The sequence below is a fragment of the Salvelinus fontinalis genome, chromosome 16 (genome assembly GCF_029448725.1).
Source record: "Salvelinus fontinalis isolate EN_2023a chromosome 16, ASM2944872v1, whole genome shotgun sequence".
In the NCBI taxonomy this organism is placed as follows: domain Eukaryota; kingdom Metazoa; phylum Chordata; class Actinopteri; order Salmoniformes; family Salmonidae; genus Salvelinus; species Salvelinus fontinalis.
In genome coordinates this window covers 52,350,483-52,364,726 of record NC_074680.1, presented here as the reverse complement: position 1 = coordinate 52,364,726, position 14,244 = coordinate 52,350,483, and the positions used below count along the sequence as shown (strand labels likewise).

At 43.9% G+C, this 14,244-nt stretch overlaps 1 protein-coding gene across 1 annotated transcript in view; it reads right to left on the bottom strand.

Annotated features, from left to right (window-relative positions):
- Positions 1-13,060, bottom strand: part of LOC129813403 (fibronectin-like) — a 29,700-nt gene extending 16,640 nt beyond the window's left edge. The window contains exon 1 of the mRNA XM_055865738.1: positions 12,972-13,060. Within this exon, the coding sequence (XP_055721713.1) occupies positions 12,972-13,060 (89 nt within the window). The remainder of the gene's footprint in view (positions 1-12,971) is intronic.
- Positions 13,061-14,244: the final 1,184 nt, after the last annotated feature.

The following is a 14,244-nucleotide window of genomic DNA, read 5'->3' as shown; positions in this document are numbered from 1 at the left end:
CTCTCCTCACCTCATCCGAGGATGAGGAAAGCGACAGCCTTAACAGAATCACCCACCACGCTAAGACCAAGCGGCAAAGGGAAACTAAACGGAGTAAGGGACAGGAGAGAAAGGAGCAATGGACATGGGACAATGTTTTGGATGGAAAGGGTGTCTACACATGGGAGGAGATCCTAGCTGGTAGAGATCGCCTCCCATGGGAACAGCTGGAGGCACTGAGGAGAGCGGAGGCTACCGGAGAGAGGAACCGGAGCTATGAGGGAACGCGTCTGGCACGGAAGCCAAAAAAGCCCGTAAGTAATTCCCAAAAATTTATTGGGAGGGGGCTAGGAGATAGTGGGCCAAGGGCAGGTAGGAGACCTGCGCCCATTTCCCGGGCTTACCGTGGAGAGCGGGAGTACGGGCAGGCGCCGTGTTACGCAGTAGAGCGCACGGTGTCTCCTGTACGAGTGCATAGCCCAGTGCGGGTTATTCCACCTCCCCGCACTGGTAGGGCTAGATTGGGTATTGAGCCAGGTGTCATGAGGCCGGCTCAACGCGTCTGGTCTCCAGTGCGTCTCCTCGGGCCGGCATACATGGCACCTGCCTTACGCATGGTTTCCCCGGTTCGCCTACATAGGCCGGTGCGGGTTATTCCACCTCCCCGCACTGGTCGGGCAACCGGGAGCATTCAACCAGGTAAGGTTGGGCAGGTTCAATGCTCAAGAGTGCCAGTACGCCTCCACGGTCCGGTATTTCCGGCACTACCTCCCCGCCCCAGCCTAGTACCTACAGTGTCTACACTATGCACTAGGCTACCAGTGCGTATCCTGAGCCCTGTTCCTCCTCCACGCACTCTCCCTGTAGTGCGTGTATCTAGCCCGGTGCCTCCAGTTCCGGCACCACGCACTAAGCTACCAGTGCGTCTCCAGAGCCCTAAACACACTGTATCTTCTCCCCCTACTAATCCTGATGTGCTTGTCCTCAGCCCGGTGTCACCAGTGCCGGTACCACGCATCAGGGATAGAGTAGGCTTTGAGAATACAGTGTGCCCTGTTCCTGCTCCCCGCACTAGTAGGAAGGTGCTTATCCTTAGCCCGGTGCCTCCAGTTCCGGCACCACGCACCAGGTCTACAGTGCGCCGTATCCGGCCAGAGCCATCCGTCTCACCAGCGCCATCTGAGCCATCCGTCTCCCCAGCGCCATCTGAGCCATCCGTCTCCCCAGCGCCATCTGAGCCATCCGTCTCCCCAGCGCCATCTGAGCCATCCGTCTCCCCAGCGCCATCTGAGCCATCCGTCTCCCCAGCGCCATCTGAGCCATCCGTCTGCCAGGAGCCTGCAAAGCCGCCCGTCTGCCATGAGCCTGCAAAGCCGCCCGTCTGCCATGAGCCTACAGAGCCATCCGCCAGACAGGAGCCGCTAGAGCCGTCAGCCAGACAGGAGCCGCTAGAGCCGCCCGCCAGACAGGATCTGCCAGAGCCGCCCGCCAGACAGGATCTGCCAGAGCCGCCAACCAGACAGGATCTGCCAGAGCCGCCAACCAGACAGGATCTGCCAGAGCCGCCAACCAGACAGGATCTGCCAGAGCCGCCAACCAGACAGGATCTGCCAGAGCCGCCAACCAGACAGGATCTGCCAGAGCCGCCAACCAGACAGGATCTGCCAGAGCCGCCAGCGAGCCATGAGCAGCCAGAGCCGTCAGAGAGCCATGAGCAGCCAGAGCTGTCAGAGAGCCATGAGCAGCCAGAGCTGTCAGAGAGCCATGAGCAGCCAGAGCCGTCAGAGAGCCATGAGCAGCCAGAGCCGTCAGAGAGCCATGAGCAGCCAGAGCCGTCAGAGAGCCATGAGCGTCGAGAGCCGTCAGCCTGCCATGAGCGTCGAGGGCCGTCAGCCTGCCATGAGCGTCGAGAGCCGTCAGCCTGCCATGAGCGTAGAGAGCCGTCAGTCTGCCATGAGTGTCGAGAGCCGTCAGCCTGCATGGACCTGCCAGAGCCGTCCAGCCAGGACCTGCCAGAGCCGTCCAAACAGGACCTGCCAGAGTCCTTCAGCCGGGATCTGCCCCTTGTCCCGGTGTTGCCCCTTGTCCCGGTGTTGCCCCTTGTCCCGGTGTTGCCCCTTGTCCCGGTGTTGCCCCTTGTCCCGGTGCTGCCCCTTGTCCCGGTGCTGCCCCTTGTCCCGGTGCTGCCCCTTGTCCCGGTGCTGCCCCTTGTCCCGGTGCTGCCCCTTGTCCCGGTGCTGCCCCTTGTCCCGGTGCTGGTCCTTATCCTGGTGCTGCCCCTTGTTCCGGTGCTGCCCCTTGTCCCGGTGCTACCCCTTGTCCCGGTGCTGCCCATTGTCCCGGTGCTGCCCCTTGTTCCGGTGCTGGCCGTTTATTTAGGGGAGGGTAGTGTTAGGGTGGTCATTAGAAGGGGTAGACAGAAGAGGGGAGTGACTATGGTGGTATGGGGACAGCGTCCTGAGCCGGAACCACCACCGTGGTCAACTGCCCACCCGGACCCTCCCCTGGACTTTGTGCTGGTGCGCCCGGCGTGCGCACCTTGAGGGGGGGGTACTGTAACAGTCCTGACCTGTTTTATGTTGTTTTTATGTGTTTATGGTCAGGGCATGTGTTTTGGGTGGGCAGTCTATGTTATCTGTTTCTATGTTGGTTTTGGTTTGCCTGGTATGGCTCTTGATTAGAGGCAGGTGGTTTGCGTTTGCCTCTAATTAAGAGTCATATTTAGGTAGGGCATTCTCACTGTTTGTTTGTGGGTGATTGTCTCCTGTGATGTCTTCGTTGTGTTCGATGTTATTCACTATCGGGGCTGTTTGGCTGTTCGTACGTTTCGATGTAACGTTCCTGTTCGTGAGTTTACGTTTGTCGATGTAAGTTTATGTTCAGGTTCCGTTCGTTCCGTTTTGTTATTTTGTGTAAGTTTTGAAAGTGTTTTGTTTTGTTTAGTGGCCGTCGTATTTGTAATAAAGATGGCTTATTTCCCTGACTCCGCATTTTGGTCTGAAGATCCTTCTCTCCTCACCTCATCCGAGGATGAGGAAAGCGACAGCCTTAACAGAAAACCTAATCTTGGGATTGAGTTTTATTTGCAGCGAGACAATAAAACAAGTTGATATTCCAAAGACACACTAGAATGGCTTTCCAAGTGGTGTTGAGTGTTCCTGAGTTGTCTAGTCTCAGTCCTGATTTAAATGTGCTTACAAATCAGAGACAAGGTTTGAATATGTGACTCGTCTCAGGAAACTAGACGTATATCGCGGGTCACTACTTCACAGGAGAGACATTTGAAAATAAAGTATATTTTTTGTGGCAAAAATGCCTTCTCGAACATGTGAACTTTCATGTGCCTTAATAACAAATGTATTAACGAAAAAAAGTGTTAAATTACCAGCCTAGTTGGTTTAGCCACAGAAAAAGCGAGCAACCTTCCTGCTAGCCATGATTGGCTGAGATAATGAGCGGGCTGGACATGGCGAGAGATGAGTTTGGATTTGTCTGTCATATTGCAAGCTTCTGTCTATTTGACCTGGTCAGTACGTCTAGGTAATCCTCTCTAACATGTTATGTTTCCATAGCAAAACTGCATAAGCCTAATGTCAAGTTAAAGTGTACCGTTAGCTAGCTAACATTATGTGTATGCTCTCCACTTTCTGGAGGGCCGAGTTTTGAAATCAGTGGAATTCGAGTATGATAGCTAAGGAGATGGAGAAATCACCTGTCTCCGGATTACATCTTCAAACTAAGGGCAACCATGGCATCTGACAGGAGACGTGTCCATCGATGTATACGGGTGAGATAGTCTAGCTTGATACATTTTCAGATATTACACGTTTCTAATTTGGAGAAAGTGGTTTCATTTTAAAGTATACTGTTAGCTAGCTAATGTTAGCTGGTTGGCTCGCTAGCTAACGTTACGTGTATGATCTTAATATTTGTATCTCAGAGCTATTTGCTTAACCAGTTATAGCCTAAGGTTAGCCAGCTAACATTGAACCTGGTTGGTTAACTACCTGCAGATTCATGCATGGTAGTAACGTCATGAGCTGGTATTATGGTTCATTGTTTAGCTAGCTAGCTAGCTAGCTACATGTCTTAATTTTTTTAGAAGAAATTTTTTTAAGCTATTGATCCTCTGTGGCTAAATTATGCTCTCTAGTGTAGTTTTTTTAATGGTTTCATTTTTTTATTTAGGGGGTAGATCGTTTGGAATATTGCTGTCACTATCGTCATAATAAGCGGACCAAGGCGCAGCGTGAGAGACATACATCTTCCTTTTATTAGACGAAGATGTAACACGAAACACTCTTACAAAACTAACAAAACAATAAACGACCGTGAAGCTATAAACGAAAGTGCACACACAAGCTACTAACGTTCAACATAGACAATTACCCACAAACACCTAAAGCCTATGGCTGCCTTAAATATGGCTCCCAATCAGAGACAACAATAAACAGCTGTCTCTGATTGAGAACCAAACCAGGCAACCATAGACTTTCCTAAACACCTACACTGAGCACAACCCCACACATACTACAAAACCCCCTAAACAATACACACACCCTAAACTAGACAAAACACACAAACATCCCCCATGTCACACCCTGACCTAACTAAACTAATAAAGAAAATCAATATAACAAATTCCAGGGTGTGACAATTGCAGAGAGATTGTAGCTTCCATTGTCTACATAATTTCCAATCCCTCATATATGTTTTTGGTAATATATATTTTTTAAATATAGATATATATTTTTATGTTCCCCTAACCCTACCACCCCTCTAATTGGAGTAAACTAATGGAAAACAATACTTAGGCTTCTAACTGCCTTCATTTTGATGGACCCCAAGAAGAGTAGCTGCTGTCTTGGTAGGAACTAATGGGGATCCATAAAAAATACAAATACAAATACTTCCAGCTTATACATACTATATACATTTTACGAACATAGTATATTTTACAATAGTTATCTTAAAAATATATATTCCTTTCAGCTACCCTCAACCCCTCCAATCTATCAATGAACGCCATCCAGTTTTGATTTCTATTTGCCTTATATTTTTCAACTGCGCTGTGATGTTTACAAACGTTCTGAACCTTTCTATTCTCATAGATTCTACAGATTGTAAATTAAAGATTTAAAACATTTTGATTGTATTTGTCTGTTCAGACAGGAGTAATACAATTAGGGGGGAAATTATTTATAATTTTGGAAATATTTCAATTTATCGTGGGGTGCTGCAGCACCTCCACAACCCCCTACTTCCCACAGCTATGTCCATAGTTAAATATAGCCTATTACAATCAACAACAGTTAGTTAATTAATTACGTCAAATTGTATAAAATGCCATAAAGAAAATTTATCATCTCACTCCTGTCTTTTAGTTAAGTCTCCCTCCTTGAAGAAAAGTGGGGTAGACATAGATGTGTCACTCTTCATTGATAGACAACTGGGGGTTGGTGACATTGATGTCTCCTGGTGGATCCTGCAAGCAGTAAAAGAAAGTCCCACAATTCAATCAAACTTACTGTACATTAAACAGCCACACGTGTTATACATGTTACATAGAGGTCTACTATGTCATGCATGTTATATATAGGTCTACTATGTCATACATGTTATATATAGGTCTACTATGTCATACATGTTATATATATAGGTATACTTTGTCATACATGTCATATATAGGTCTATGTTATATATAGGTATACTATGTCATACATGTTATATATAGGTCTACTATGTCATACATGTTATATATAGGTCTACTATGTCATACATGTTATATATATAGGTATACTATGTCATACATGTTATATATAGGTCTATGTTATATATAGGTATACTATGTCATACATGTTATATATAGGTCTACTATGTCATACATGTTATATATAGGTCTACTATGTCATACATGTTATATATAGGTCTACTATGTCATACATGTTATATATAGGTCTATGTTATATATGGGTGTACTATGTCATACAGCTCTGCATAGGTTGTACTGGTTTACCTTTCATCCATGATTTGGTCTCCATCATCACTTGGGTCTCTGCTTGAATTCCCTGACTGGGCACTCTGGACACTCATAGACATATGACTAGCTGAACGTAGATGGAGATTCATCAAAATGCTGTGAACATTAAAAAAAAGGTACTCACATTTTTAATAAAACATTTTTAAAAAACTGTGACTCAACTGTGAATTGTGAGGTAGTCAAGAAAGAAAACATCAGATACACAACTAATTATAATTAGAACACCTTAGCTCTCTGTCACTCTCCAGTGTTCTAGTGGACTTCCAGCTGGGTGTAGGAAAGTCTGTCTTATGCACATGGACACTGTGAACAGAGAGGATTTGTAGCGCAGCTTTAGCTTCTGAGAACTTTTCTGATAGTGATATGGTGAACAAAGAGAGTATTAGTTTGATGGAAATGAAAGACTGCAGTGCATACTCTGGATTAATTAGGGGAAACTGAGTTCCACCATTAGACGATAGCATACAGTCGAATTTGAAATGCATTCCAAAACAGATTGACGACCCACAACATTTTTAAAAAATCTATTACCATACCTTGCTAATAATACCTGTAATTACTAATAAATATAATAATAAACATTCATCCTAATAACTGAATTGGAAACATGCTTAAATGGACACACCCACCTCTTCATATCAGGGTCCATGGTCTCATCAAGATCCTTGTACGGTGACCCATCCTTATGTCTTTCTTTATGGATGGCTCCACCCTCAGCCCCCTGATAACTCATTATAACTCTCAGAGAGGAGGTCTCACAATCCTGAGGAGGACTGGTCTAGTCCCATATCAATCTGTAAATAGAACAAATAAAAAATAGGATATTGATACAACACTTTAGACACAAAAACACTGCTGACCTTCTAGAACCATTTTGTGACAAATGCTATTGGTAAAAAGTACAATACACAGTTTTACCTGGTGTATTATCTTATTGTTATAAGAATGGAGGTTGGGCATCTGATATCATTTTTTGAACTTTACCCGAAAGCATTTTAGAGATACATGCATTGAAAGATTCCCAATTATTTATTTATCTAGGCAAGTCAGTCAAGAACAAATTCTTATTTACAGTGACGGCCTACCAAAAGGCAAAATGCCTCCAAAACACACATCACGACAAGAGAAACACCACAACACTACATAAGGAGAGATCCAAGACAACAACAACATAGCATGGCAGCAACACATGATAACACAGCATGGTAGTGTAACAGTATAACTTTACGTCCGTCCCCTCGTCCCGACCCCTGCGCGAACCAGGGACCCTCTGCACACATCATCAACAGTCACCCACGAAGCGTCGTTACCCATCGCTCCACAAAAGCCGCGGCCCTTGCAGAGCAAGGGGAACCACTACTTCAAGGTCTCAAAGCGAGTGACGTAACCGATTGAAACGCTATTAGCGCGCACCACCGCTAACTAGCTAGCCATTTCACATCCGTTACAGTAGCAACATGACAACAACATGGTAGCAACACAGCATGGCAACAGCACAACATGGTAGCAGAACAAAACATGGTACAAACATTATTGAACACAGACAACAGCAGTACAAAGGGCAAGAAGGTAGAGACAACAATGCATCACACAAAGCAGCCACAACTGTCAGTAAGAGTGTCCATAATTGAGTCTTTGAATGAAGAGATTGAGATAAAACTGTCCAGTTTTAGTGTTTTTTTTTCAGCTCGTTCGAGTCGCTAGCTGTAGCGAACTGAAAAGAGGAGCGACGCATGAATCTGTGTGCTTTGGTAGAGGTAGCGGTCCTGCTGCTGGGTTGTTGCCCTTCTACGGCCTCCTCCACGTCTCCTGATGTACTGGCCTGTCTCCTGGTAGCGCCTCCATGCTCTGGACACTACGCTGACAGACACAGCAAACCTTTTTGCCACAGCTCGCATTGATGTGTCATCCTGGATGAGCTGCACTACCTGAGCCACTTGTGTGGGTTGTAGACTCCGTCTCATGCTACCACTAGAGTGAGAGCACCACCAGCAAAAGTGACCAAAACATCAGCCAGGAAGCATAGGAACTGAGAAGTGGTGTGTGGTCACCACCTGGCAGAACCATTCCTTTTTTGGGGGTGTCTTGCTAATTGCCTATAATTTCCACCTTTTGTCTATTCCATTTGCACAACAGCATGTGAAATGTATTGTCAATCAGTGTTGCTTCCTAAGTGGACAGTTTGATTTCACAGAAGTGTGATTGACTTGGAGTTACATTGTGTTGTTTAAGTGTTCCCTTTATTTTTTTGAGCAGTGTATTTTAAAACCACCCTTGACTCCTGCTGTGACTACAGAACAGAGGACGTTGGTGGGAGGAGCTATAGGAGGACGGGCTCATTGTAATGCCATCAATGAAAACGAGTCAAACACATCACATTTATGGAAACCACTTATGTTCCATGTAATCCATTACAATGAGCCCGTCTTCCTATAGCTCCTCCAACCAGCCTCCTCTGCTACAGACATCCCCAAGCTCAAACTAACATTAAAAAACAACCTAGCGTGTGAACAAAACGATGTAAATAGCCAATAAACATGACGACAAAGTCACTCTTTAGTAGACTTTCGGGTAAATTCTGCCAATTTTTATGCCTGTGCACTTATTTATTTGTGTGATTAGCTACCATGACCTCATTAGCTATGAAGACGCAGAGGTACGGACTTCACAAAAAAAATATTTTGTTTGTATATATATGCACACACACACACAAATGCAGTGTGTGTGATATATATATATTGTAACGACCCTGGGTTCATAGGCACGGAAATCGACTCTGCCCCACGAGCATGCTTTTGCGGCACAGTCGATAGCGCGCCTGACCTCGGGCTAGGGGGTCGAGGGTTCCAGACCTGCTCCCTGCTGTTTTATTACACTGGTGTCAGAAGTGATCGGACCTTGCATCCACGACAGTGCGTGTGCTTGGCCGGTGAGCGCGTTCCTGTAAGACGTAGAGTCGCAAGATAGCGCGAGGACGCGCTCTTTGAAAGGAGGGAGTAGTGTAACGACCCTGGGTTTATAAGCGCGGATATCGACTCTGCTGCACGAACATGCTTTTGCGGCACAATTGATAGCGCACCGGACCTCGGGCTAGGAGGTCGAGGGTTCGAGACCTGCTCCCTGCTGTTTCATTACAATATATATAGTACATAATACATACAGGTCAACATCTAAACATTGCCCCCAGTGTTGATAAAGTTTTCTTTGCTTATATTCTTGATCTGACAGTTATAATTACACCTGCTTCTTTGCGAAGGAGCGGAATCATGAAAGTGGTGTGTTCGTTATGTTCTCCCGCGTCCCCCGGATTTGCCTTTTAGCAGCATATTCCCCACTCTCTCAAACAACTAAATCCGCCCTCTCGCGGCACAGGCCGACGTGAAACGAACTACCCCAGTTCGTAGTCGGCTCAATAGGAATTGGAGGCTGCTGAGACAGTGGATGATGCTGAGGAAGCGCGGCTCATAGCAAAAAATATGCTAAGTAAAAGTAACTAATAATGATAATAACTTTTACTTGTTCTTGGTGTCCTCCAAATAGCGTTTTAACGTTTTTTTTTATTGTATAGAAATGCAGTAAATAAGCTTCAATAAGGGAGAAACTCCTCCATTCACCTACCAATTTACACTTTCCTCAACCACTGACCACTTACCGGTTTCCAATTTATGGTTGAAAGGAAGATGGAGGAGTCGAGGACAGGGCAAACTTTTCTAATTGAGAATCTCCCATCATTGTTCACTACACCTGTACCTAACTAGTGCATTAATAAAACATGGAATGGAATCATGAGTGCATCAGTTATCAGTATAATGAAAACATGGACTGGACTGTCAGTAATGTTCACTAGTAGGATACACTACAGTAGTTATCAGTATAATGAAAACATGGACTGGACTACCAGTAATGTTCACTAGTAGGTTACACTACAGTAGTTATCAGTATAAGGAAAACATGGACTGGACTTACAGTAATGTTCACTAGTAAGCTACACTACAGTAGTTATCAGTATAATGAAAACATGGACTGGACTAACAGTAATGTTCACTAGTAGGATACACTACAGTAGTTATCAGTATAATGAAACCATGGACTGGACTACCAGTAATGTTCACTAGTAGGATACACTACAGTAGTTATCAGTATAATGAAAACATAGACTGGACTTATGTAATGTTCACTAGTAGGATACACTACAGTAGTTATCAGTATAATGAAACCATGGACTGGACTAACAGTAATGTTCACTAGTAGGATACACTACAGTAGTTATCAGTATAATGAAACCATGGACTGGACTATCAGTAATGTTCACTAGTAGGATACACTACAGTAGTTATCAGTATAATGAAACCATGGACTGGACTATCAGTAATGTTCACTAGTAGGATACACTACAGTAGTTATCAGTATAATGAAACCATGGACTGGACTAACAGTAATGTTCACTAGTAGGATACACTACAGTAGTTATCAGTATAATGAAAACATGGACTGGACTGTCAGTAATGTTCACTAGTAGGATACACTACAGTAGTTATCAGTATAATGAAAACATGGACTGGACTGTCAGTAATGTTCACTAGTAGGATACACTACAGTAGTTATCAGTATAATGAAACCATGGACTGGACTATCAGTAATGTTCACTAGTAGGATACACTACAGTAGTTATCAGTATAATGAAAACATGGACTGGACTACCAGTAATGTTCACTAGTAGGATACACTACAGTAGTTATCAGTATAATGAAAACATAGACTGGACTTATGTAATGTTCACTAGTAGGATACACTACAGTACACACATAAATAAGAGTGTCTTAACAAATCAAGGTATCTGTCCAGCACTGCCTCAATACTGTCATAATATAATGCTGATGGCTGCTGTATCATGCTAGCATGGGGACTGGGATATGTTCCAGGTAGCTTCCGAGAATAATATTGACGAATATACTGAGACGGTGACTGCGTTTATAAGGAAGTGTATAGGAGATGTTATACCCTCTGTGACTATTAAAACCTATCCTAACCAGAAACCATGGATAGGTGGCAGCATTTGAGGAAAACTGAAAGCGCGAACCACCGCATTTAACCATGGCAAAGTGACTGGGAATATGACAGAATAGAATGATAAATCAGTTGATTTAAGATAGACTACTTACAAAGGTACACCATCAGCATGTGATTTAGTTGATCATTTTCTTGTCAATCATTTTTAATGAAATTTTAGTAAACAATTGTAGAGTTGAGTTCGTTTCAGACAGTCTATAGACTGTAGTATACACCGCTCCACCATTTTAGGCCATATGTATCTGACGGAGAACAGTGATTCATCAACCTCACAAGTAGCCTAGTAATTCATTAACACTTGACCCATTTAATAAAGAACAAGTGGTGTTTCAGATCCTCTTGATTTTACAGTTACGGTACGAAGTTATCAGATCTCACAACGCCTGGAGAAGTATTTATCACGTCAGGAAACCCATTTATGTAACATAGCAATCTTGGTAACGCTTCATTTTAAGGGATTCACATTATAGTATAAATATATATGTAAAAGTATTGTAATTAATTGTAATAATTCATAGTTACACTGTAATAACAACATGCAACTGGTTATAATTGCAGTCTGTAAGTACAGGGATATAACAATGAATGCTTCTTACAAGGTTGACCATATTGCAGCCACACTGGAGGTCACGAGTCATGATGGCAGTCAGAGTCCATGTGACCGTTTAGTCACGGAAATTAGGCTTCTCTAAGCTCTGATGTTGCTAATGGTCATTAGTGGCCTACCAAACTTGCTAACTGCCTGGTACTCAGCACTCTATTGTCCCTCTAATCACTCTGACATCAATGCAAATTTAATCGAAAATCGAAGAAAAAATACTTGATGAGCCCATGATGCTCAACATTTCTATAGGCTATGCAATTGCGTGAGAAAACAGTGATGTTAAAAGAGGAGATCCCATCAGTTTTCTATAGGCTAGGCATACTGTATTTATTTCTCAACTTGCCTAATATTAAGCACATTGCTTCGCTTTACAACAGGAGTATAGTCTACCTGGCTGGCAAGAAAATGAACCGCGTCCTCCATTCGCTATTTCAGTGCATAGATGACATGTATTGTTTCCCCCCCGCCCCTGTTTGAGACAGGTGCATGATAATGGTCCATTCTAATTCAAAACAAATTTCACACATATTTTTTTTGTATATGTAAAGACAATATTAAATCAAAAATAGTCTGATGGGTGACAACTTGTGAATTCTATATTATTACTTGTATATATCTATATATACACTACCGTTCAAAAGTTTGGGGTCACTTAGAAATGTCCTTGTTTTTGAAAGAAAAGCACCTTTTCTGTCCATTACATAACATCACACATATAAAACAAAAAAATGTCTGAGTGACCCCAAACTTTTGAACGGTAGTATATATATATATATTTATACATTGCATTCGGAAAGTATTCAGACACCTTTGAATTTTTCCAAATTTTTCCACAATGGATTGAATCTTGTTTTTTCTCATCAATCTACACACATTACCCATAATGCTTTTGGTGTATATTCTTATGTATAGTCATGCGCTAAAAACAGATATGCTACATTATCATCGGTCAATAAGTCACGGACAAAACCACAACCACTGGCCAGAGCTTATGGATTAAATTCACGCTTTCCTTTGGAAGCCAATAAAGAATGCATGTTCAGTTTGATTTAGCATCCTTCATCTAGAGTGTGAAAAACATACCTGACTTTCAAAACATGGTAGGCTGTGTAAGTGTGAACACCACCCACACGCTCCTGCAGCGCAGTTTAAAGGGATAGTTCGTCCAAATTACAAACTGACACATTGGTTTCCTTACCTTGTAGTGTAACAGACTAGATTTAAAGGGATAGTTTGTCCAAATTCACAGGCATTCCTGTTATCACCCCTTTAATTCACTGCTTCCCTGCTTGATCATTCCGGCTGCTCGACACCACCTTACACTTCCCCATTTGCTTCACTCTGAGAGCTTTTTCCTTCTGCGCCATGTTCGGAGGTAGAAAGTGCCGAGGAGGGGCAAGATAAGACGTGAGGGGAGCATGGAGGTGAGGAGGAGCATAAAGTGGTTCTGAAGTTTAGGGAGGAAGGGGGAGTAGGGGCGATGAGTCTGATGAGGTTGATGGCTGTGATAAAAAAGTTGATTGGGGAAGTTGTCAAGCAACTAGCAACAAGGAGTGGAGTTGGGTAGATATCCCATTTACACTTCAAGGACCAGGTACTGCCAAATAAAGTAACCATAGGGTATATGAGTTATTATGTGAACGCTTATGTGCCGAAGCCTTTAAGATGTTATAAATGCCAGGGGTTGGGGTATTTGGCAACAGCCTGTAAAGAGAAAAATAGATGTGCCAGGTGTGGAGGGGAGCATGGGTATGGGAAATGTGGGGATGGTGTAAACCCAAAGTGCTGCAGCTGTGGGGGTGCTCATAGTGTGAGATATAGTGGATGTGAGGCTATGAAGAAGGCAGTGGAGGTGCAACAAGTGAGAGTGGAGTGAAGGGTGTCTCATACGGAGGCAGTGAGGATGGTCCAGGCCCAGAGAGATACAGGTTCAAAAGAGAGATGGGTAGGAGCATCTAGACCGGGGATTACGGGGCAGGTGGGTGGCGAAATGGTCTACATAGATAAGAGAAAGCTGGTGACGTTCATAGCAGGAGTTATCAACAGCACTGCTGAAGTAAAGTCTAAAACGGAGAAGATTAAGCTCATAGTGAAAGCTGCTGGGAGACATCTGAGTATGACAGGGTTGACCTGGGAAGAGGTTGGAGGTGACCTCAATCAGCCGAGGGTGGAGTCATGTATCACTGGATCTTAGTTATGGTGGTAATACTACAATGGAATGCTCCAAGCCTGTTGGCTAATGGACAGGAGTTCATGCAGTTCATTGTGGATATGCCAGCTAAGGCTGATGTGATTTGTGTGCAGGAAACATGTCTCAAACCGAATGTGTAGTTTATAATACAGGGATAAGTAGTGGTTCGTAGGGACAGAGATGTAGTGGCAGGGGGGGATGTGCCACCTTCATGAAGCAAGGACTTCCCTACAGGATGCTAGGCAGAGGTATTGAACAGGAATATGTGGTGGTGGAGGTGTGGTTGAGAGGAGGGATGATAGTGGTAGTGAACTACTATAATCCGTGTCAGGTATTGGACCTAGAAGTGCTGGAGAGGGT